The sequence below is a fragment of the Copidosoma floridanum genome, unplaced genomic scaffold (assembly GCF_036245765.1).
Source record: "Copidosoma floridanum isolate Cflo_tuat_1 unplaced genomic scaffold, Cflo_Japanese_pri ptg000024l, whole genome shotgun sequence".
Classification (NCBI taxonomy): Eukaryota; Metazoa; Arthropoda; class Insecta; order Hymenoptera; family Encyrtidae; genus Copidosoma; species Copidosoma floridanum.
In genome coordinates this window covers 5,278,815-5,302,986 of record NW_028321901.1, presented here as the reverse complement: position 1 = coordinate 5,302,986, position 24,172 = coordinate 5,278,815, and the positions used below count along the sequence as shown (strand labels likewise).

Here is a 24,172-nt window from a genome sequence, read left to right as displayed (position 1 = left end):
GAGGCAAATGGAAGGTTTGCAGTATAAAAGAGAGTGAGTAAGAGAAAAAAGCTATAGAATCTATGACAAGAGAAAAAGCAAAAAAAGGCGGTTGGAAACGAAAGAACAAACTGAAAAACTAAATAATATTTCAGAAGGGAATAGAATAATCAATTTGCAAATGTTAGCGAAAAGTATGAAATGTGTCGACTGTGGTAAAATTCAAGATCTTGGAAAGTGCACAAACGAAAAACGGTTAGGTTTGCAAAGTACGTTTGTTGTAACCTGTACATGTGGAAAAGTAAATTATATACATACCACTGAAAACCGTATTAATAATGGAAAAAAATTTGCAAAAATAAATACGTTAGGAGTACTAGGTAGATAGCTACTGTACATACATAGCTGATTTTTTTTAAGTCCATTTATCTGGAGCAAAGCTGTTTTAATACAATTACTTCTCATTTAATAGGAGACATTCATTCAGGCAGTGGTTACACGAAGATGGATAAAATGTTTTCTTCCATGGATATACCATCAATGTCGCAAAAGCTGTACAAAACGTATGAAAGGCATGTTGGAAAAGCTGTCAAAAAAGCAGCAAAGGACAGTTGTAAAAGGGCTATTGTTGAAGAAAAGCGTTTTGTTTTATCTAACTGTGATAAATTATTTGATTTTTGTAAGGTTTATTTTTATAAGATTTCCAATCAGACCATCATGTTTTTCTAAATCTTTAAATTATCGTATGATTTTTTGTAATGTAAACAACAGTTTGAATTTTTTCTTTTTTGCTAATTTCGTTTATTTTTTGATCAACTTACATTCTACTACTTTTTTATTTTTTATCAAATTATGACGAACTTGCTTCTTGCTTAATCTTGACAAAAGTAATGAAATGTTGATATAAACTGTTTTATATAAATTAAGCAATAGTTTGATCTTATCTTGATGATATTCCTTTATTCTCTCCACTTGTTTCCCTTCATAAATTCAATATATTCTGTTCCTTCCAATAACATAAGCATGATTTTATTTGTATCCATAGAGTAGCTTTGGTGATTACTCGAGAGATTGATGCCAGATATGTAGAAGAAACAAAGAGGCTGTTATAAGGCTTCACACGCTGCCAAGTGAGAAGACGGGTTGAAGTCCTTAAATGCTACCGGTGTCTGAGGTATAAACATATAGCCCGGAACTGCAACAAGTAGGGCTGGTCAAAGCTATAATTTCGATGTGGCAGCTGCAATCACCGTAAAAAAGATTGCAAGGGGGAGGCCCGATGTTTCGCTTGCGGAACAGAAGGTGCCAAACACGGAGCAGGTTGCATCAGCTACCCAGAACAACGCCGTAGCGAAAAATAAGCAACTATAGGCTTACTGCGAGTCCCACACAGGGAAGGGGTTCGTACCCAGTTCTATCGTGCATTAAAGCATTCTGGACGACCTCGGATAAACGACGACGACGACGACGACGACGACGATGATGATTATAATAATAGGAGCGGCGTTGGCTCAGTGGTAACTTAAGTTATTGTCAAGGATAAAAAATTTTTATCGAGTTAGTTGTTTTCAAGTTAAGCCAAGTGAAGTACAAAAATTTTAAAGAGTTATATAAATTTCATAACATTTATAAAACAGTAATTTAAAAGTACTTTTGTAATGTTATTAATTGTTGTGTTATTACTTGTTAATAGAAATCCTGCATTAATTCATTTGTAAACTGAATTGTTGCGTTTAATAGTCGTAGTTAAGAGATTGATGAAAAAAATTTATGACAACGATTTTGTGATTTGTGTAACAATTATATATTTAAAATAGAAATTACAGTTTAATATTGAGCCTAAAAAAGTCAAGAATTTAAAAAAATTTCATGTGTTCATTGGTGAAATGAAATAAATGAGATTTTTCTTGACATTATGTTACATTAAACTCATGTTATTTATTATCAATAAACTAATTTCAATAAATTTAAGAAGTTTTAAGTACACCTCGCACTATTCATGGTTGTGTTTATACCAGTAGATGTATTATTTGTTACATATTTGACAAGGCTGCAATGTTACAGTGGCATCGATGAATTTCACTACTGCTAACAGATGTTGTTTTCAGATGCTGCAATAACTATCTTTTAAAAAAACTATTCTTAGAATAATTTAAGTAATGTCTTATAAAAATATCAAATATTAAGTTTCTTTTAAGACATGATAGGTGACTCTAATTTATCAAAACAATGCATGCAATCATCTTTCTGGCTAGTTTATAATTATGTATTTCTTTTAATATCTTATTACATTAATCAACTGTAGATAAATGAAAAAATGACACACTTAATATTTAGTAATTTGAAGTCTGAAGCGCAGCATTATCATTCCAGAGCTGAGTTGGTCATTATGCTCCATAAGCCAAATCTTTTCTTCTGAAGCCTTAAAAAAAATTCATGGAAATTTTAGAAATACATCAAATGAAATCTTTGGTCTGTTGCCTTTCTTTATAGTCTATCAGAGTTGTTTAAATTATCGCACATCTCTTTAATCTTTATTTAGAGTGGCAAGTAAAAAAATAATTAAAGTTGCTAATAACCTTACTTATTAAATCATCAATACGTATGCTGTGGTCGCATAACTTGCTTCACTGACAGCACAAATGTCAACAGAATAGTAAGTAAACCAGTATACCATAATGAGAGGTATATTACCTTCAGATCATTGTTCGTGGTGGAAACTTCTAACCATAAAATTGTTCTTGCAAATCCATCTACGCAAGCATGGATAGCAAATCTAAATTTCTTGATTTTGTCATAGCCATCCGTATGCCATAAGAAACTGGGCCCTGGACTCACGTAAACTAATTGTCTTAATTTGTTAGCAAACCTCCCGGTACACATTTTGGGTCTACCAACTTTAACACACCGTAAACAGTTTCTCTTTTCACAACTTACTTATATTTTTTTTTCAATTTCAACCATAAACTTTAGTAATACAATTTATAGCCAGCACTATTCTTGAAAATACTTTCATCACATTTGTTAACCATCCATGAAACAGCTTAATCGCAAATATCTTTTGAGATATAATTTTAAGATACATCAAGTTTAAAAATTTTTGACTCGACGGCTTCATCTTCGTTCATTAAAACGTATCTACTATTATCTGTGTGCTTATGATTTCGTCCTATGGTAACGGACCTTGTGAGTGGTTTTGGTTTTTGGAGCAAATGTTCGATTTCTTCATCGTCAGTGATTTCCTCCTCATCATCATGAATTATTTTCATGATTTCAAAAATACGCTTAGTTTCTTTTTCTCCAACCATGACTTCTATGATAATAATCGTGATGTAAAATTCAAAACCATAAGATAAAACTGACTTTAAAAGTATTAAAATCTGCCGTGTCTTCGGGGAACATAAGTTCCGTACTCGACGAGCATACCACGAGAGGTTTCAGGTTAAGAGAAAACGCACCAACTCATTTCACTAGAGCCACGTAAAAGAGCAGTTTTGCGAACACCTGAAGTAAGCTAGCACCACCACGGTATCACACTAGCAACTTTGAAAAAGCATTATAAAAGTGCATCGGCCAAGAGGAAGCGAAATATGTGCACACGCGTAACCTGGTGCGAGACTCATAAGGATTTCCATATGTAATAATGTTTTAATCCTTCCTTTAAATATTGCTCAAATCAATTTATAAAACACTTAAAGTATTTACCAACACTCAACTCAAAAGAGGTGAACCAGCTGCAAGTCCGCTCGTAGCTACTTTGCTACAACCTGTAGAAAGGTAGTACAAAAATTTAGCTGCGAACGATTTCGCTTATAAATAAATAAACACTACGAAAATTTTAAAATTATACATAGGTTACTAGACTAAGATGGAATTAAAAAGCAAATACATTCATACATTAAAGCAAGTACATACAATCCAAAATCAATGCGACTGATACTAAGTGACAGTTTTACACAAAAATATTAAACACGGTGATGGTTCAAGTATTCAAAATTTAAATATTTATTGAAACAACACTTAATTAACGTACATATACTCATTTCAACGATAATTGCACCACCTTCGTACACAACATTGTTTCACAAAAGGGATACTTATATTCATACATTGTCTGTCATAGAATTTCATAGAAGTATAAATTCATACTTGGATATCAAAGAACCCACTGTACAGTGATTTTTTTCACAATTTTAGTATAACTGTAGTTGTGCTTTACTAAATCAAAATCCAGATTCGAAGACTTATCCGATTCCCTCAATTGTTGCTTATTAAAATAACCTACTTAATTTTTCTTAATTACACATCTTTTTTAATCTTATTTGATGTTTTATAGAATATTTTTAAGACCCGAAGCCATACTCCTTAATTATTTATTTGTTTTCAGTACTATGGTTTGCCCATTCTAAATTAATAGTTTATTATCTCTATCTGTCTTTTGTTTTTCATTATCTACTTTTACACCTAAAGTGCACCAAATTTTTAAGGATTTTTCATGTATTTTATTTTTCGTAGAAATTGAGGGATTAAAAGTTAGACTCTCATAAGGTTAACTGAATCCTTTTTCATTTAAAATAGTGATATAGGAGAGATAAAACTATCTTAACGTGAAATAATGAAATTAATTTTCAGGTATGGGTTAAAAATTTCCTGTTTGTACTAATGGTTGTGTTCTACGTGCACAGGAGACTGACAAATGTAAAAAAAAAAAAACATAATATTAAGCCAGGAGCAGTGTTGGCTCAGTGGTAAGCATGTTTAGTACTGATACAACACCGTTCTAAGGGTCGTGGGTTCAATTTCCGATTTTTCAAAAACTTTTTTCATTAGAAAAATTAGAAAAAGTTCCTACGAAACTTCAGCTGTATTAGGGCGCGTTTTTTTTGTGGAATTTATCCTTAGAGTAATTCCAGAGTTTTTTCTTGCCTCACAGATCTTCAAGCCGGGGTGAATGTAAGACAGTGTTAGAATCAATAGGTAGGGATTGTCAGAACCGATGCCAGGCACCGGGCAGGAAACGTCAGCCTTACCACTGAGGAGTAGTTCTCGCAACATAAGGTTTCTCCAGGGATGCTAGTTAGCCCGGATCCGATGTTTCGGGAGAGAATGCTGGCTTAACCAGCGAGGAGTGGATGTCCTGAAATATGGAGTCTTTTCGAGAAAAGGCTACATTTTGGCAAGGCAAAGGCTCAATACACAGTGATGAGTGAACCCAATGCACCATTGCATTGGTGCAGAGAGTACCATCTTAACTGGTTAAGTGTTTCACCAGAGATATTTTCACTGTACCCTTGGTGTGACTCATAGGAGGTGAGTAGGTGGCCCCGATGACTAAGCAAGTAGGCTGTCGTGGTAACCTGGTAAAAAAACAACAAATTCAGCCCTGCTTTACAGCTGTAGTAAAAGCAAAGAAAGATACAACAAAAAGCGTCTTTATCAAAACTGTCAAAGCTTGACAAATAACACTAATAACACCCATGATGCATAATGCAACCAAACACAATTTTCGTCAAAGATGATTTTTCTAATTGTGATTTTTTAAATTCATGAAATAATATTGATCAACTTGGATAAAACGATTTAAGCTTATGTTTTAATAGCGTAGAGTAACAATTTTTATGTTACTTAATTTACATGCCAACGATGTCAGTAAATAAACGTTAAAAAATATAAACATTAAGTCTGCTTAAGTATTTCAAAGTATGAACCGTTTATTGTCGTAGCTCTTTTAGCATAGTGCTCAAATTAAGATGAACGCGTGTTCTTCAAATTTACGCTTAAAGCTCTGACGGTCCTCATAAATAAGTTGATCACATCAATTAATAAAGGATTATGATATAAATAGATATAGGCTCATAATGTTCTTTTTTTAATTGTCAGCTTGCACTCTCAAATTCTACAGTAGGGGACGAAGGCTACGTTTCAGCTTCCTATACATGTAAGAAAAAGTAAGATCGTCACTCAGGCAACTAAATCTTGTAAGATGGTTAGTTTCCGATTGAAAGCCACTTACGGGACCTAGGAGTGCAAAACATATTAATCACAAATATACACGCGGTAAATGACGAACAAAATATGCTATAATGTTTGGATTTTTGGAAACAAGATAGCATAGCAATGTCTTTCACACGTTGTCTAGTTTATAAGATATTTTGCAAAATTGGAGAATCCACAAAGCAATTTTGTAAAATTTTTGTATCTTTTAGTTTTTAATAACGATAAATTTAAATTAATGCATGCTTCAGTGATACGTAGTTCTGCCACAGCTACTTGGCATTCAAATTTTATTTTTTCTTTGTATTAATTTTCAGTATGTTCAGCAGATATTAGTGTTGATTTATTTCATTTACTGATATAGGCTGTGGGCAATCGAGTTATTGAGTTGTGGTGTTAACATTTTTGAGCTCAATACAGTTTAAGAACTTTTTTTAAATTACGTTACTTATTTTATTGTCACCATTCCCTATGAAATGATATTTTTTCAACATTCTATCTACTTCTTCAAATTTTGTTGTCATTCGTGTTACTTTTATATTCACTTGAGATATAATGTTAAGAGTTATCAGTAATTTAATCAGTTGCATTTTTTCTTTATAGAAATGATGTGTTCTTCTGCAATTGTATATGATTAATTTGACTCATATCATCATCAACACATTGAGATTTGTCAATATCACTCTTTAAATTAGATTCAAAATTTTTCCCTTCTTCTTGATTTCCCAGTTCCGTTTGGCTGTAAAACATAGTTTACTTGTGCGAGAACTTATTTTAATTAAGAAATGCAAAATAAATTTTAAAAAAATATTTCAATAAATTACTTCTCATATGTTATTGAATAATCAGAGCCTATATTTTGTCATATTGAAATTTTCACTGCTCTTGCCTCGAGAGCCACTTTTGTACTTTTCTTTTTAGACAATAATAAAAGTAAGTAATATTTATATTCAAAGTTAATTTTTACGTATTCCCCATAGTTTTTCACGTAATACCTACTATTTCGAGCCACTCCATCCGGATATTGGTGGCCAGGCAGGTAGCCAATAAAAAATTTTTATTAAAAAAAAAAAAATAAAATAAAATATCAACGCTTAGTTGTCTGCGAGTTGGGATAGATGCCGACGGCCAAGCAGCTAGCTTTTATTTAATAAAAGAATTTTTTAACCAAGTATCAACGCTAAGTTGTGTGCCAGTTGGTGTAAATACCAACGGCCAAGCAACTAACTTCTATTTAATAAAATAATTTTTTAATCAAGTATCAACGCTAAGTTGTGTGCCAGTTGATGTAAATGCCAACAGCCAGGCAACTAGCCTTTATTTAACAAAAACAAGTATAAACGCTACGTTGCGTGCCAGTTAGTGTTAATGCCAACGGCTAGGCAACTAGCCTTTATAACCAAAAAACTTAATCTTTAAAGCTATATGTTGTGTGTCGCTGGTAAAAAATTATGGTGACCAGACAACTGCAGACTCCTTAAAAACGAACCAAGCTACCATTTCCAAGTAAGTGACCAGTCACGTGCCGTTGGTGTTAATGCCGATGGCCAAGTAGCTAGCTAACCTCTCTACAATTATTAACTCTGTTCCCACCTCCGAGCTCCGTCTTCAATCCTTCCTATCATGTACCCAGGCTGTTGAGTGAAAGCTTAGGTCTTAACATAAAAATTACTGCTACGCCGTCTCCGACGTAACACATTCATGCGCAAACTGTCATAGCAATATTTGTGAACTGAACTTGTGAAGCTCAAAAAAAGTGAGTAAAATGATAAAATGTAGACTAATGACCATAATCTGGAACATTATTAAAATATATGCCTGACCTAAAATTGTGCTTAAAAAATAATAATAAAAAAAATTGTTTTCAGATAAAGATTAAACAGTAACTAAAATTAACTTTAAGCTGGATGAATTATTCTTATGAGTATGCACGCGATCTAACAGAGCTTTAAGAAACATTATTTCTTATGTTCGCTGAAAAAAAGTATTGTAGTTTTACAGTATTTTTGGAGGGTGTTTTATTAATCAGTAATTGTAATTTTCTTTCCAGGATTTGGCCATTTAATTAGCAAATGATTGCAAAAAAAAAAAAAAGAAAAAAAAAAAGAAAAAAAGAAAACGGGTGTTCAAATCAAATCTCTTGGTAAAATAATACTTCCAATGCATTGATTGGTCAAACGCGTCGTCATTTCACGTTGACTCACTATTTTTCTTTTTAAATTGCTATTATTTAGCATTATTTTTTCACGTTGTTTGTTAAGAAAGACTTAGCAGCTGATAAAGACATTTGCATCCATGTCATTACGCATTAAATATTTTAAAAAATTTTTCATGATAATATTATATTAAATTTTCCAAACAGCACTAAAAAGCTTTTAAAAATTACAACTGAACACAAAATTAAAAACGTTGCTATGTTTTTTAAATGCAATGGTAAAATTTAGATCTGTACACAAATGCAAAATAGTAAATTTTATAAAGTAATTCTTTTCAATCTTATAAATTACTCTTCTCTCGTATTATACTGTAAATTTTTTTTGTATTACAATAGCTACATTAACAATTAAAAAATTTGTTCTATTTAGTGGTTAGGAAATACCCGAAGTGTTTTTAGATGCGTAATTTAGGAAATTATAAAATAATAAAACAAGTATTCTTAAAAAAAAAATCAAATCGTAAATTTATAATATTTCAGTATGATTAAAAAAAATATGTGTTATATTTACATATCAAGGAATTATAACTTATGTAAATGAAGGAAACTGTATGCCAAAACTGTTAAAGCAGTTTTTAACTTATCAAGAATGAATACAATAAAAAGCCAAACAAACAGCAGGTGGTGATATATATTATAGATTCATTAAACAGGCGGTCAGTGGTTGTTCTCTCACACGAAACAAGAAGTGTGTCAGCTGTACTTTAGTTGGTAAGGTATCTAACCTAACGTACTAGTAGTGTTGCTGCCCGACTTTTGGTAACGATGCGGAACCAACGCAAGGTATGGTAGCCGTTCCGTTTGGGACTGCAGCGTCACCAACATTCTCTCAGTGTAGAAAGAACGGTGTACTATTAAACACTGACTATGATCTCGATTTAAATGATGAAATCCAACTCACAAACTTTTTTCAACCTAGAAAAAAAATGATAGCGTGAAAAAAATGTGTAAAAATATAATGTGGAGAAATAGATCGCCTATTTTAGCATAATTTATTTAAGAATATGCGAATAAACTGGAAAATACGATGGTTCGACTTTCCTCATTTTTGGGGCTTAAAACAAGTACAAGGAAAAGTATGTCCTAATGCCACGCTAAAAACGGCAGGGTTGAGTTCAATTGATTCATTACTATCTTGGCTTAATACTAAGCATATGAATCATTTCATTAAAAACATAATACTTAGGTGTATTAAGAAAATTTTTGAAATTTTGTTTTATTTTAAGGTAATTTCTTAAGATAATTTTTTTTTTAACTGGTTCCGGGACAGCCTACTGGTCTAGCTTGACCAGAGCCACCCAATTACCACCTATGTGTGGAGCTGTATTGTCGCATCTATTTACAAGTAACCTAACTAATTTCATACCGATCATACTACAAGCACAGTGGGAATATCTCCGGTGAAATACCTTGCCAGGTAAGCTAGCACTCTACACCAATGATGTATCGGGTTCATTCGCTGCTGTGTAGCCTTTTCCTGAAGAAAATTCGATATTTTAAGATGTCTGCTTTTTGCCGGTTAAGCCAGCGCGTTTTGCCGAAGCATCCAATCCTTGCTAATAAGCATCCCTAAAGATAACAGTATTCCGCATTTATCCAGGCTCGAAGACCTGTGGGCAAAGAAAAAATCCTGGAATCACTCGATAATACTACGAAAAAACCCGCCCCGAACCGGCCAGGGGTTTATGGGAACTGTTTTTATCAAAACAGTTTTGGAGAAAATCTGCATTCATCGGAAATTGAACTTACAACTTCGAGTCTTGTACAGGAATTTTACAACGAAATTAATGAGAGTAGGTGCATTTCGGTAACGACCGTATAATTGACCGTGAGAAACGCTCTGTATTTACGATTATGCTGCGACTACTTACATTTAAATTTGGGGCTTCTAAAACGTTATGGTGTTTTTTTTTTACTTGTAATACAGAACGATACATTCTAAATATCCAAAAATAGACCAACTTGACACGACGCGTTAATTTGCGTGTTTCGCGAACGAATACTATCAAGTGATACATAAATGATTTTTTGCAATGAATATAACGTTTATTACAAAAAAAACGTGACCTCAATATTTTTAAAAAATTTCACAATTATTATTATAATTTTTTTTTTCCTTTCACGAATGATGACTCTTGAATTTACAATGTGTATTCATGTATAAATATTTTACTACAAAGTAAAACGAATGTTTTGAATAAAATTTTCAATTAAATACGGCAATTATTTTTTCAAACAGGTGAAATTTTTAAAATAACTTAAGATTAGGTGCACTTTAGGGGCTCATCTCAAATAACGATAAAAATTTCGAAAAATGTTTTTTCTTTATAATAAATTATTGACTGTTTTGTAATTTACATCAATTTGTATATAAGAACTTAGATTTTTTAACTAGAACAAATTAAGAAAGGCTGTGTACAAAACTTTTAAAAAAATTTAAATTGTATGCTAAGTCCGTGAAACCTCAGTTTCCTAAAAATATCACATAAAAAGAAGTGTTTAATAACACTGTCTCAATCAGTTGACAGTAGTTTAATCGCTTACTAGAAAAAGTAAGCTGCAAAATTTCTACGGAAAGAAAAAATAAGTTCAAAGTACTCGTTTTGTCATATTTAAATACATTTCAAGTACAGTGAATAAACTTATTATTGCATAAAAATACTTTGAAACCAAGTACACTAGTCGTTTTTTAAAACTACTGATAACTGATCCGCTTAAGCTGTATAGTATTCATTCGACAGTAAAACTCTGTCCATAACTTTGTAGAGATCTGAATACAGTGAATGAAATGAATAACATCACTTTAGAAGTTACTGTACTTTAAAGTTATGGATAGATACACTGAAATATGGAGTATTTTTGGGAGTGTAAGCATCAAAACTAAGCCAACTGAAAAATTTCTAATATGACATATTGCAATTATAATATTCACAGGTTTACTAACAATAATAATTATTCTCTTTTGCCTTCATGAATATTAACACCAGAAAACACACCCTTCTCAACAACGGATAAAAGCAGTTTATGTATTCTACGTGTTTATTAACAGTATTTTTTATTAGTGATTTACCAGCGACGATTACTAGTCGGTCATCTGCAGTACACGTGTACACAACGAGATGAGGTCAAGGTATTGCCAGTGGTGGCACTAGAATTGGAGGCTGTACCAAGATGTTCACGATAGTTTGCGATGGACATCCAAATTCTTATCATCGCGGCCAATGCTGTAGGAACACGAACGCTTGCCCAACTTGACGCCACAGGGCGGCATTGGTGAAAGCGGAAACTCGAGCCACACATCTACTAAACCGATTTAGCCACACATCAATGTAGCCTAACTAGATAGTCCAGTTGATTGAAAATTTGAAACTCATGATGGATATCTTAGCATATTTATGCTGTGATCTTGTTTTGTAACCATGATTTTATTAACAATTTGTATCTATGTATCAATAAATAGTAATTATATAATAAGTAAGTCATGTGTCGAAATCATTGCCTTACTTCTAAGCGCTCACCATGTAAGCTGCGTGGATGTTTGTAAACATGGTACGCTGTTTTCTCTATTTAGTGATGTTTACAAACGTTACAAGCAGCTGGTCATACTGTTCCATAAGATCAGAGCTATCCTGGTGCAGCTGAGGTGTCTCACGGAATATGGTTGGGCCAGATAGACCTGCATTGAGATGCGAAATGTAGTTTCTAATTCAAGCAACTGACAATGCTACGTATTAACGACGAGGCTCATTTGGGCCAGGAATTCTCCTGTAATGATGAATCCATGCACGTCTAATACGATAATAAGACAGGTATAGGCTCTTCTAAGGCTGAGGTTAAGAGTGATAACGTGGTGTCTGTACCTTATGGGTATCATATTAGCAGCTGAAATTTGAGGAGATTAAGAACCAAGTGTTTGACGCACAGCTGTATATAGTAACGAAAAACGACGGAACCCAAATCGATAAGAAAACTTGGGCTAACGTTCCGATCAAGAACGTGTAGGTGATTTTTTTTGGGGACAGGTGACTGCCATGGGCCCTTTGACATAATGCAGCTTCTCCAGTTTTCCTGGCACTGAATGATTTTTCTGGCACATCAGTACTCACTTTACTTGCGTCCATGACAGATCTAACTATTCCACATGTGGCCATTTTTTCGGCTAGGGCCAACATGATAAGACGTAAAAGCATGATGTTGAGCATAAAGTAAGTCTGACAAAGCCGAATAGCATTCACTAATGCAGATATTCTTGCCATATGATTAGCAGCTTCTATTAACTCGTAGAGTATGTTTTTGAAAATGCTTAATATGTTCTGTATGAGTACCGAGAGGACATTCAGCCATTTGACCTTGAGCACCACGTTACTGACTGCAGTAATGGCAGCCATGCACATCTGACGTATCAGGGGTATGACTATCAACGTGTAGTGGGAGATAAAATGACTTCAAAGATGATTCTCCTCTGTATCAGTAAATTGCGCGAGCACTTGCCTCTTTAGGTAGTCATGCTTGCCTGTATCAATAACAGTGTTCGATCTGAAAAAAATTTTTCAGAAATGTTTCAGCTAACAGTTGCACACCTCTTTGACAGCTCCTCCTGTTATAGGTCTACTGCCGTTCTTCATGCCAGTCGAGATGTTGCTTCCGTAAATGTTGTTCTTTTGTAGTTATTGCTGGTCTTTATTTGCCATTGGGGTCAGCTCGTATAGCGGACAAGGAAAAAACCTACTAGTTATGTACAATTAGAGGCACTAAATATGACGTATAAAAATTGAATTTAGTAAAAAAAAATTATATGTTTCTGCACGCAAAGCTTAGTAAAGTGATTTTTCTCAATCTCTTTTTGCTGTTTTATACCTAAATATGGTTTATTATTCTTAACATCATAAGAATGTAAGCACATGGAACACGCAGGTGTCAAGCTCTACTTGTATGTATATATGTGGTCACGGTGGCACAACGGTAGAGTTGCAGTTCCGTCGATCTCCGAGGTTAAGCTGGATTTGGCGCGGTTAGTACTTGGATGGGTGATCGTCTGGTCACCATTCAAGTCTCGCCCTTTTGCCTGTGCTCTTGATTCTAAAAGGTCAATTAACTGTTTCTCTGACGTTTCGTCTACGTGATCATAGGTGTGACTGAGTTGGTCCAGATGTTTATATACGTATATAAACATGTGGTCATAACTCAGGTGCACCGATGGCTAATTAACACTATGCTTGTGTAAAAGAATGCCATGTCAGAGCCTATGGGCGATGATGGATAAAAAAATTTATATATGTGTGTATATATATGGGGAGAATCAGGAGCGGCGTTGGCTCAGTGGTAAGCGTGCTTGCTACTGATACAACGCTGTTCTAGGGGTCGTGGGTTAGATTCCCGGTGAGTGCAGATTTTTTCAAAAACTGTTTTCACCGGAAAAAGTTCCTATGTATCCCCGGCTGTTTCGGGGCGGGTTTTTCCGTGGAATTTTTCCTTCAGAGTAATTCCAGGGTTTTTTCCTTGCTCCACAGGTCTTCGGGCCTGGGTGAATGCAAAACAGTGTTAGGGCCCAATAGGTAGGGATTAGTGGGCCCGATGCCAGGCAGGGATCGCCGGCCTTACCGGCGAGGAGTGGCCCCTGAAACATGGGGCTTCTCCGGGGATGCTAATTAGCCTGGATCCGATGCTTCGGACCCAGGCTACACAGTGGCGAGTTGACCCGATGCACTTCCCCCCGGTGCAGAGAGTGTCAGCTTAACTGACAAGGTGTGTTACACCGGAGATACTTCCACTGTGCCCATGGTATGATATGTATGGTATCAATTAAAAAAAGAGAAGATTTAATGGGTGTGGCAATACACCCCCACACATAGGTGGTGAGTGGGTGGCCCCGGCGACTGGGCCAATAGGCTGTCGCGGTAAACCGATATAAAAAAAAAAAAAAATATATATGGGGAGAATCACGTCAACTGTCCCAGCGCCGCGGTGGACGGCCCGCGCGGGCATCAAACACGACGTTTTCAACTCGTCGTTTCGGTGTAAAAACTTTGATAAAAAAATTATCTAAAAACATATTCTAACATATTTTTTCCTCAGCTTTCCAGTGGTGGCATCAGTTTTTCGAAAATTTGCTCCCATAACCTTGAAAAATGCACTTGTTTGAAAAACACGTTTTATCTCCATGATCTTCAACTTTTGGAATTTTTTGATAGTCTAGATCGAAAGATGAGACATTTTTACGTAGATATCGACAATAAAAAAAGAGGGGTTTTTCGTGTTTATAACGTATTTAAACGACGAACGAGACGATGCGAGCCGCGGCGGAAGAAGAAATTTGCATCATCTAACGATAAGCGAGAGAAAATCACGTTGCTCACCCTCGCCCCGAAATTTTGGAACCGAAGAGAGCTTATGAAAAAATTTGGTTGCACAGAAAGAGAAGCTAGGCAAGCTTTAAATTTAGTTGCAGAACGTGGCATAATCTCATGGCCCGATAAAAAAAAAGGAAAAGTTTTATCTGGTGATGTTGAGGTCTGCGTAAAAAATTTTTACGAGCGTGACAATGTCATCCACTTGATGCCTGGATTAAAAGATTATGTTTCTGTGAAACAGGATAATGGTCAACGTGTTCATGTACAATAACGATTATTACTTGGAAATTTGAACGAACTAATTATTTTAGTTACAGAAGACCATGAAAATGTCAAAGTGGGTCTCACGAAATGCGTACAGCTCAGACCTCCTCACTGTATCTTAGCCGGAAGTAGTGACACGCATAACGTTTGCGTATGCGTGCATCACGAAAACGTAAAACTGATGCTAAATGCACTAAATTTAGAAAAATTAACGACACCCACGGCAACACCTCTTAAAAATTCCACGGACTGTTTGAACGCCATTGTTTGCGACAATCCTTCCGAAAATTGTTTTTTAGGAAAATGTTTAGATTGTCCCAATTTCGGAAAACTTCGAAGATTGTTATTAGATTCGCTAGAAGCTAAAGTAATTTTAATATTTAATCAATATTAATCATTATTTATTTCTTTATTATAAAATTGTTGTATATATGAATAAATTTAATCAAAATGTTTATTATTTATCCATTGTAAACCCTGGTTAACTAATTGTTGTTTACATCGCCACTACTACATTATATATTATATAGCCAAACAGACTCACCGTAGCAGACGACACACGGAGGACGCGCTGCTGCCGTGCGTAGCCCGGCCACCGCGGCTCGCATCGTCTCGTTCGTCGTTTAAATACGTTATAAAAACGAAAAACCCCTCTTTTTTTATTGTCGATATCTACGTAAAAATGTCTCATCTTGCGATCTAGACTATCAAAAAAATTCCAAAAGTTGAAAATCATGGAGATAAAACGTGTTTTTCAAACAAGTGCATTTTTCGAGGTTATGGGAGCAAATTTTCAAAAAACTGATGCCACCACTAGAAAGCTGAGGAAAAAATACGTAAGAATATGTTTTTAGATAATTTTTTTATTAAAGTTTTGACACCGAAACGACGAGTTGAAAACGTCGTGTTTGACGCCCGCGCGGGCCGTCCACTGCGGTGCTGGGACAGTTGACGTGATTCTCCCCATATGTATTGTATGTGTATGTATAAATAAATGGATAGTAACAACGTATAACTATGAGAAAAGTATATTATGATATATTATTACTTGGTAGCATAAACAAGGTACTAATAATCCTTTAAATACCAAATTTTTATTTACTATATTTATTTAAGAACTAACACCCCCCCCCGTCACTTTGCCTGAGACTCACTAAATGAAACACCGCAGTGTTGGCATATAATGTGAAACGGTTTCACTTAAAAATTTTACATCTATTCCTGACACTTTTCAGAACAAAAATCTAATTCTTAAAAACATATTTGTTTGGAGTCCATACAGTTTACTTAACCAAATAATCAGCTGTAAAAAGTAAAAAAAATATAATTATGCTGAAAAGTACTGTGCGTTCCTTATGCCATAAAATAATCGTTGGCCTTAAAGGGCCATTGATTAGCAGTTTCTATATAATATAATATTTTAATCCTTTGAAGCATGGGCAGTTTTTCTTCCAATTCACTCTCTTGCGACTATAGACATGGTTAAAACTTTTGTTAACTCTAAAAGCTTTTTTTTGTCAACTTTGATAGGTTGTAATGTATTTATTGGCAAGATAGTTCGACGTCCGATGGCCTTAAAAAGAACTAGTGAGCTAAACTTTTTCTTGACTACAGTTTCCAGCAAACGTGACTATCTGGATTCTTCAGGGTGATCTTTTCTGGCCTGCTGTTGTAGCACTAGACTGATCGTGAGAAAAACTACAACGTATAAAGCGTGAGAGCTCCTGGTGTTGCGCCGGAGACGCTGGTGTCTGAAGCACCTTCTTTTTTTGCAGAGCTCAGTCATTTTGGTGATCTAAGGTGGGGAGATTAGTTCGTGATGCTTGCCCGTTAGAGACTGTCCCGTTTGCTAAAGTCTATTTTTCCTTCTTAGCTATTAGGTTCACCCAGCGCAGACCTCAGAGAACATGGGTGATTTCTGGTTGAATGCTTACAGAGTCAAAAGAGTAATGTAATATAGGGTCGTCGGTCGCCGGAGTTCCCAGCCTTGCGACGAACAACTCCACTTGTGACGTTTGCCAGTGAATGACTGACTTGGTTTAATAGTGGCCGGCTTTATATGGCCCTTTAGTCAACAAATCGTTGCCGGAAATGGCAGTAAATATGTATTTGTAGGCAAAGTGGTTTAACGTTAGGTGGCCCTTAAAAGAACCGATGGGATTGATGGTTAAGTAGGGAACGTAAATACTAATGATGGCCCTGAAAAGGACTAGTAGTGATACTTCTAGACATTACTTATTATTATTCTTGATGATGGAGAGCTGGCTGTGCGGACAGCTTAACTCTAATCCTCGGAGTCTTTGCGTACGGAGACCGTACTGGAGTAAGGTACGCCACTGACCAAAGAATATCTCATCTTCGGGTCGTCCCCTGCATAACCAATCGCTCATCGGTAGTCGGAAAAGTGAGCCTGGAGAATACCTTCTCTGTGGACATGCCGTTCTTACGAACCACTGAGGAGGCTATTGTGACTGCCCGAACTTCTCAGGGTTATTTTCCGTGGCTTGCTGTTATAATATAATCTGCTCTGGTAGCCCCAACACGGTTGAAAGAAAAGTCACGAAACTGCACAATGCTGAAGCAAATTGAGCTCTGGCTAGAAAATTTCCTGGTATTTTGCCGGAGACGTTAGCATTTACATCACTTTTTTGTCGTTGGCACTCATTAATCTTAGTGTTTCCAGATTGAGTTCGACGTATGTCACTTGTCTATTAGAGAACAATACTGTCAGTAGCCGTGATACCCAGCTGCACGACACCCAACTTTAGGCTTTATGCACTGACAGTAAACGACTGTGTAGTTGGTACGTTGCTTAGACCTATTATAACTACTCTTATTTGATTCAGTTGCAGAATGTTCGATTTTACTTCGATGTCACCTAACGGATTCAACTTAACTAAAGCGCACAGCTAGCGTACTTTTTCAAAACTTTAAGCTTATTTATTGCTGTTGTTAATAACTTTTTCAAGATAAAAAATATACTAAAACTATCTAGGAAGTGTCAAGATTCGGTATTCAAAACTTCAGCAAGATCGGTTGAGTAGTTTTTGCGGTTAGCGATTACAACGGTTTTAGCGACTTTTGCTTCATTTAGTAGTAAAATAGTATGGACACACATCCAGGAATAATTACAAAGCTAGTTTTCTATATACTTACTAAACAATCGAACCTAGAGCGTTCGAGACAAGGGCACTAAGGGCTTTATTACTACGATTAGAGGATGTAAATAATGGAAAGGAGAGAATTCCTGCAGTACGTACCAAGAAGTATGCTTAAACGCAATAACTACAAAAAGTATAAGATAAATAGGACAAGCTCTTAACTGCCAATGCTGACTGATGATAGAAATGCATTAATTTAGTCTCCAAATCAGGAATGAATTAGCGGGCAACGGGAGTCTGCTTTACAGCCAGCATCACTTGTCTTGCTCGTTTGCGCATAGCCTAGGTGAGACGCTTAGTAATAATGCAGTCAAGGTTTTGTGACGTGTCATTTTTCAACGCCACAGTACATATGTTTGTTGGTTCAAGGTGCCTCATGCGGACACTAATTTGAGAAAAGTAAGAAGTGGGAGTAATTATGGGGACAATATTAGTACTATCTGAAATGTTCGCATAATTTGAGTACGTTATCAATGTGTACGTTAAAAACATGTGATGTCTACATAAGTCACCTTTTACGACCACACGCACACACGCACACGCACGCGAGCACACACGTTAATATTGGTTAGGCTTACCTGTTGTTAAAGAAGAACTTTCGTTATTTTGTGGAAGTAGAGTGTATAAAAACTTAATCTGCAATTCAGCATTCTTATACAAAAAGCATTGAAAACAGTATAATACTGCACATCGTAAAAAAAAGGGTTGTTTTTCATTAACCATTGACATTAGTAGAACAATAATTACTGAACTAGAATAATGATAATAATAATAATAAATTTTAATGTTCAAGCTATTATCACTTTGAAAAAAAATTTTTTTTATAAGTTTACCGTGTTGGACTACTCGGAGCCATGATTTGCGCTAAGTAATCTTGATTTTTTTTGTTACCTCGAATTATTTCTGCAATACTTTTTATTACTTCTGATAAAATTTCAGCTGGAACGCCATTTACCATGAGGGTTTCACAAAGAATTCGTAATAAACCACATGATTCCATTAAATTTTGACAACTAGTAATACACTGAAAATAAAGAAATTGTGTACGTTAATATAGTGAAAATGTAACATGGACAAACATAAAATGCATCATTTTCTCACATCATTATTCATTTATTCTGATCTTACTGCTTGTTAATGTTAAGACGGAAGGGCTATTTTTAAAAGTGGAGGGTCTAGAAAGCATAACAAGTTTTTAGTAGAATATACTTATTTTATTATCATTAAAATAAATTTAAGAACTTCGACAATACCCACTATAGTTATTCTGTATGAAAGTACTGTTTTAATGTATGAATATAAGGGTGGTTCTAAATATTACTTTTTTGGCTTAAATTAGATAACTACTTAATACAGCGAATTATTTTACTAAAATATAAACCTACAAAAACATTGCGATCTTACACTGTTACAGGGTATGCACGGGAAAAAAGAGGAGAGAAATAGAAAAAACAACACTTATCTACTAGTGATATCCTAGACTTAATTTAGTGAAAACTATGAATCCTCATCACTGCTTTTCACGTAAAAAGCAGAATAAGCAATCTGAAAACCTCACCTTCAGTTGTAACTATGAATTAGTACATTGGTTCCATCACCTCATTTTTCGAGGTTACATACTTCCCGAGTACGAATTCCAACCAATTAAAAAAGATTGAGGAAGGGATGGGAATATGAGATAGTGGATAGGCATAGAGCAAAATAACTGAATTAACCCTATAGTAGCATACACAGAATAGAAAGTCCCCGTCTTTCGTATAGATAATGACTACTGGACTAGCCCATCTACTGGTGTACGGTTCCATGGTCATGAATTCCAGCATCTTATTGACCTGTGTAGTCATCGTAACCTTAAAGTCATACTCTATGAATTTACAACCGTGGATTATCGTAAGTTCCAAGCAGAGGTCTATCAATTTGAATTTTAAAACAGATTGAGACAAGAGTCTAAATTGTATTATAGTATAGATTAAGCAATCTCAAGGGGTGTTTATGAACCAGATGATAATATTTAAGTAAATTTTCTTTTAGAAACGCTGAAATTTAAAAACGTAAAGGTTTGCAATCAATATGGTAAAAAGATAATTGGAAAAAAAATTGGAAAGAAAGTTTTTATTCCAAGATGTTCGCGCTGATGAATTGGGCGTTGATTATTAATTAAGCGTACACTCGCTGGGTCAAGCAACACACTAGGGGTAGGAGTTGGTGAGGTGACACTTACTTACACATACGACAATTTAACGCACTGTGTTTATTGATTCATTGTCTGAAGTAAATTAATGCGTGTGCAAAGACGGCGGTGTTAACTTGTAGAAGAGCTTCAGTGAAAAGTAACAAGCGTGGCAAGGTAGCATTCATGAACTGATTCTGCTTTACTCTTTTTATCAGCCTCGCGGTCACATGTTCTCTTGTTACCGTACAGAAGCCAACTGTTTTTCCGCGGTCTTATCACGGGGGCGTGCAAGCAGAGAAATCGATAACCAATTGCATCAATGAGAGCTCTTTCTTGGAAACCCGAAAATTTCAAAATACCACAAACGGCTGTAACACAAGAATAACTTTGAATACTGGGAAATCTTCTTTACTACCGCATATTTTATATAAAACTCCTGTATATCTTCCTTATATTTTCTTAGTTTCAGCTTTTACTATGAATATTAATAAATCTCAAAGTCCATGTTTCAAAATTGTTGATCTATACTTAAAGAAACCTTATTTTTTTATGGTCAACTTTATGTAGCATTATCAAAATGCAAAAATGGAAAGAGGATATTAATTTAAATAAAAACAGAATAATTTGGATCTACCACACATTTTTTGGAAAGACACTATGGATTAAGCAACACTTTAGTCCATAAATTTTTATTTAATAAATTAAATATTTTTTTGTAGATATTGAAATGATTTTTTTATAACTATTTTGGTAATATACAGATGGGTACGTTAGGGGTTATAAAAATATAATTTAAGAACTTGTACTTATTTTCAATATCATTTTACTAATTAAAATTGGTGTAGTCAAAAATAATTCTTTGTGGTTTATTAGGGCTCTGTACGATGGCTTATAGAAATACATCATACTCACAGGGCAGAATTGTTACGGTTTCTATCACTTTATTGGTACGAAAAATTAAAGCACATAGTTGTATGATGTTTTTTACAAACAAAAATTAACGCCTGACGAACTATATTCTTACTAATAAAATTTTCAACATTGTTTTTAAGATTATTTTTCTATTCATAAAAGTTTTTTAACATAAAAAAGTTTTTTTTTAATAGCAAAGTTTTAAAAAAAACATTTGAATATTTTTAAAAGAGGAAGTGAGGGTCGTATTATTTTGTCATTTTGTAAAAAATATTTTACGCAGACAGTGGAAGTACAGTGAAGGGCAAGACCAATTGGTAGAGAGGTGGTGGAGGCAACAAAAATCGTATTGGGCGTCGGGGGGGGGGGAAGAAAGGGTGACCCAATGTGTATTGGGTCAAAATAACAGAGAAATAGGACAAATTATTCATTGTTTTTTGGGGGAAGGTGGGGGCGACTTTGGGGAGACAGTGGTGGGCGTTGTGTCGCATTCCTCACGCACGTAACTATTCATTATAAGAAGTTATAAATATATAGTAACGTGACATGTAAGCTTTACTTGCTATATGAGATAGTACGCATACACTTTTATATTTTGTATGAATGTGACTAATAAAATTAGCATGTTTTTAGAGTATGCAACGGCTGTATTAACTCAGGATGTAACACTATAAATAAGTATTAAGTTATTTTTTTTTTTATCGATAGTTAGAAAAATGTTAATTCTATTCTTGTCGTGAAGTGACGTATTTTTTGGTAGTAGAAACGTTTAAATTTTGGAGATGAGGGCTCAAGTGTGCCTTGTTATAATGATATGAGGGACTGAGGTCGTACTTAGAAGACCTTTAGAGATTTCAACAAAAATTTAATGGCTTATCGTCTGTAATACTCAAACAACTGTGTGATATAATATGATATCATATGCTATGTGGACTTACTGTGGTAAAAGAGTGTGTGGATACGATGAATACTACTTTGTACGTATTTAAATACACACGTAAGTATATTTTATAGGAACATTTATCATAAAATATACATGCCTTACAAAGCTGTTACTGATTAGAACATAGGCACTTACAATTTTGTAATGTTAATATTAAAGTGTGAGTCATTTTGGGCTCACACACGATGCTGAAAATAAAGAGTTTTATGTGACTGTTTTTTGACAAACTTAAATCTGATGATTTTTGTATCATTTTTTTTGTATTCCATCGCGTTTCTTCGTAAAAATTATACAGAAGAACTTTGAAATTTTTTTAAACTTGTAATTTTCGATTTTTCTAAATATGGAAAAAAGTTATTTGTCATCATAAAAAAACACACATAGACCAAGAGTGCTGTAAATAGTACCTCCAACACATTTGCCCGTAGGTTTGATGATTCATATGTATTACAAATATTACTTGTTATTCCAAAATTTCTTTAACAAAAGTGTTTCGAGAAATATATGCAACTTCTTTGCAAAAATTAAGCATAGTATTAAAATAAAGCTTAGAGCATTTTATAAAAAAAGCAAGACTAAAAAAAACTAAAACAATTTGCTATCACCTTCGGCTTACGAGGCAATTTCCACGTAAATTACGCTAAAATACTTTTCTAGTTACATCGTGCTCTTTACCCTTACATTATAAAAAAACGTCATATTTAAAAATAGGAAGATAAAGAATTTCATACGTCACGCGAAACGACAGCACGGTTTCGACTCTCTGATGCTTGCCTGGCAATTGTACACTTGAGAGGGAATTCCGTACTTTCGTCCATTATGGCGTAATAAACTTTTGTATCATAAAAATGTTTTATCATTATGTTGTTGTTTTCTATAATAAAAACCCACTAGTTACACAAATAGCTACCATGAGCATAGTATACAAAAGGTCAAACTGAATTTTTTTTTTCTGTCAACCCCAAAAATATTCATCACATAAAAACCATGTTATTGTGGAGCCATGGACTGATCAAATAGCAACAAAAGAAAAATAATCAAAAATTTAAGTAACTGAATAAAGAGACCAAAATAATTACGCGCTGAGTCTACTGAGTCCGCGATGTGCGAGGCAAACGTGCCGAGTATAAAATTTACTTTTGTTGATCCTTGTTAGACTTGTTAATATTATTAATAACTATATTATTAGGTGGCATTTGGAAATGTCAGGAAACCTTAACACGCTGGTTGATACAAAGAGAAAACAGAATAAGTACGGGATGAGCTCCCTACCATGCACACTTCACTGTAGATAACGATGCTGTCAATTCAACTAATAATTGTTGTATTGATTTGGCAAGCATAGGAAGTTTTTAAGGACAGGCTAGAGTCAACGACGTATCCAGTATATCCAGTTATACAGTAACAGCAAACTCGATAGCAAGGTTTATGAATGCTGGTGCTTTGCGCATCGGCAGACCGATCATCTGTAGTCGCTGATTCTGCTGCTGCTATAGGTAACGCTACTATACTTGGGCTCATACGTACGCTGTTCCGACTGGGATACCTGCTATCCCAGTAGTCAGAGACAGCAGACTAATCGTGATTTGGTATAGCTGCTGTAGGGGGAGGAACAACTGCAGCACCAAATCTTTCTCAGTGTAGTAACAAAAACTGGCATATCTTGTTCCACGCGTTTAGAAATACTCTAACTGGGACTCCATAGCAATGCTGATGAGGTCTTTTGGCTTGTCGTTTAACAACGTCACAAAAAAACAATTGTGCTTCATTGTTTAAAAGAAAAGTGCATTTATTAGGTACAGGTAAAGCATTATTAGCTGTTTGGTAGTTATAGCAATCAAATGTTTTCAAATTACGTTTAGCAATAGAATAACAGATTAAAGTTGTTTATAGATTCATTTTTTTTCTTTCGCAACCTCTAGGGCCATCTGTAAAATAAACATGGTTACCTTTTTTGCAAATAGTGTAAACAATTTTCTGATGACATGATGATCAGCCTTCTAATTATCAAAATTGGTTTATTTGATAAATAGTAAAATTTTCTTTACCAGTATTTAAATCTTCTATAAAAAATTTGTTTCACGTTTTATCACTTTAATTGTTTTTAGATATTAAAAACCAAGCAAAAAATTGTCTCAGTTTATAAGGATGTAAGGAAGTAATTGCTTCCTGAAAAATCAT

General features: G+C 34.6%; 1 protein-coding gene across 1 annotated transcript in view; it reads right to left on the bottom strand.

The window, feature by feature from the left end:
• p115 (general vesicular transport factor p115) overlaps positions 1-24,172 on the bottom strand; it is a 382,166-nt gene that overhangs the window by 301,375 nt on the left and 56,619 nt on the right. Inside the window, exons 7-8 of the mRNA XM_089595028.1 lie at positions 18,797-18,987; positions 18,542-18,714 (exon numbers count right to left, since the gene is read on the bottom strand). Coding sequence (XP_089451154.1) covers positions 18,542-18,714; positions 18,797-18,987 — 364 coding nt within the window. The remainder of the gene's footprint in view (positions 1-18,541; positions 18,715-18,796; positions 18,988-24,172) is intronic.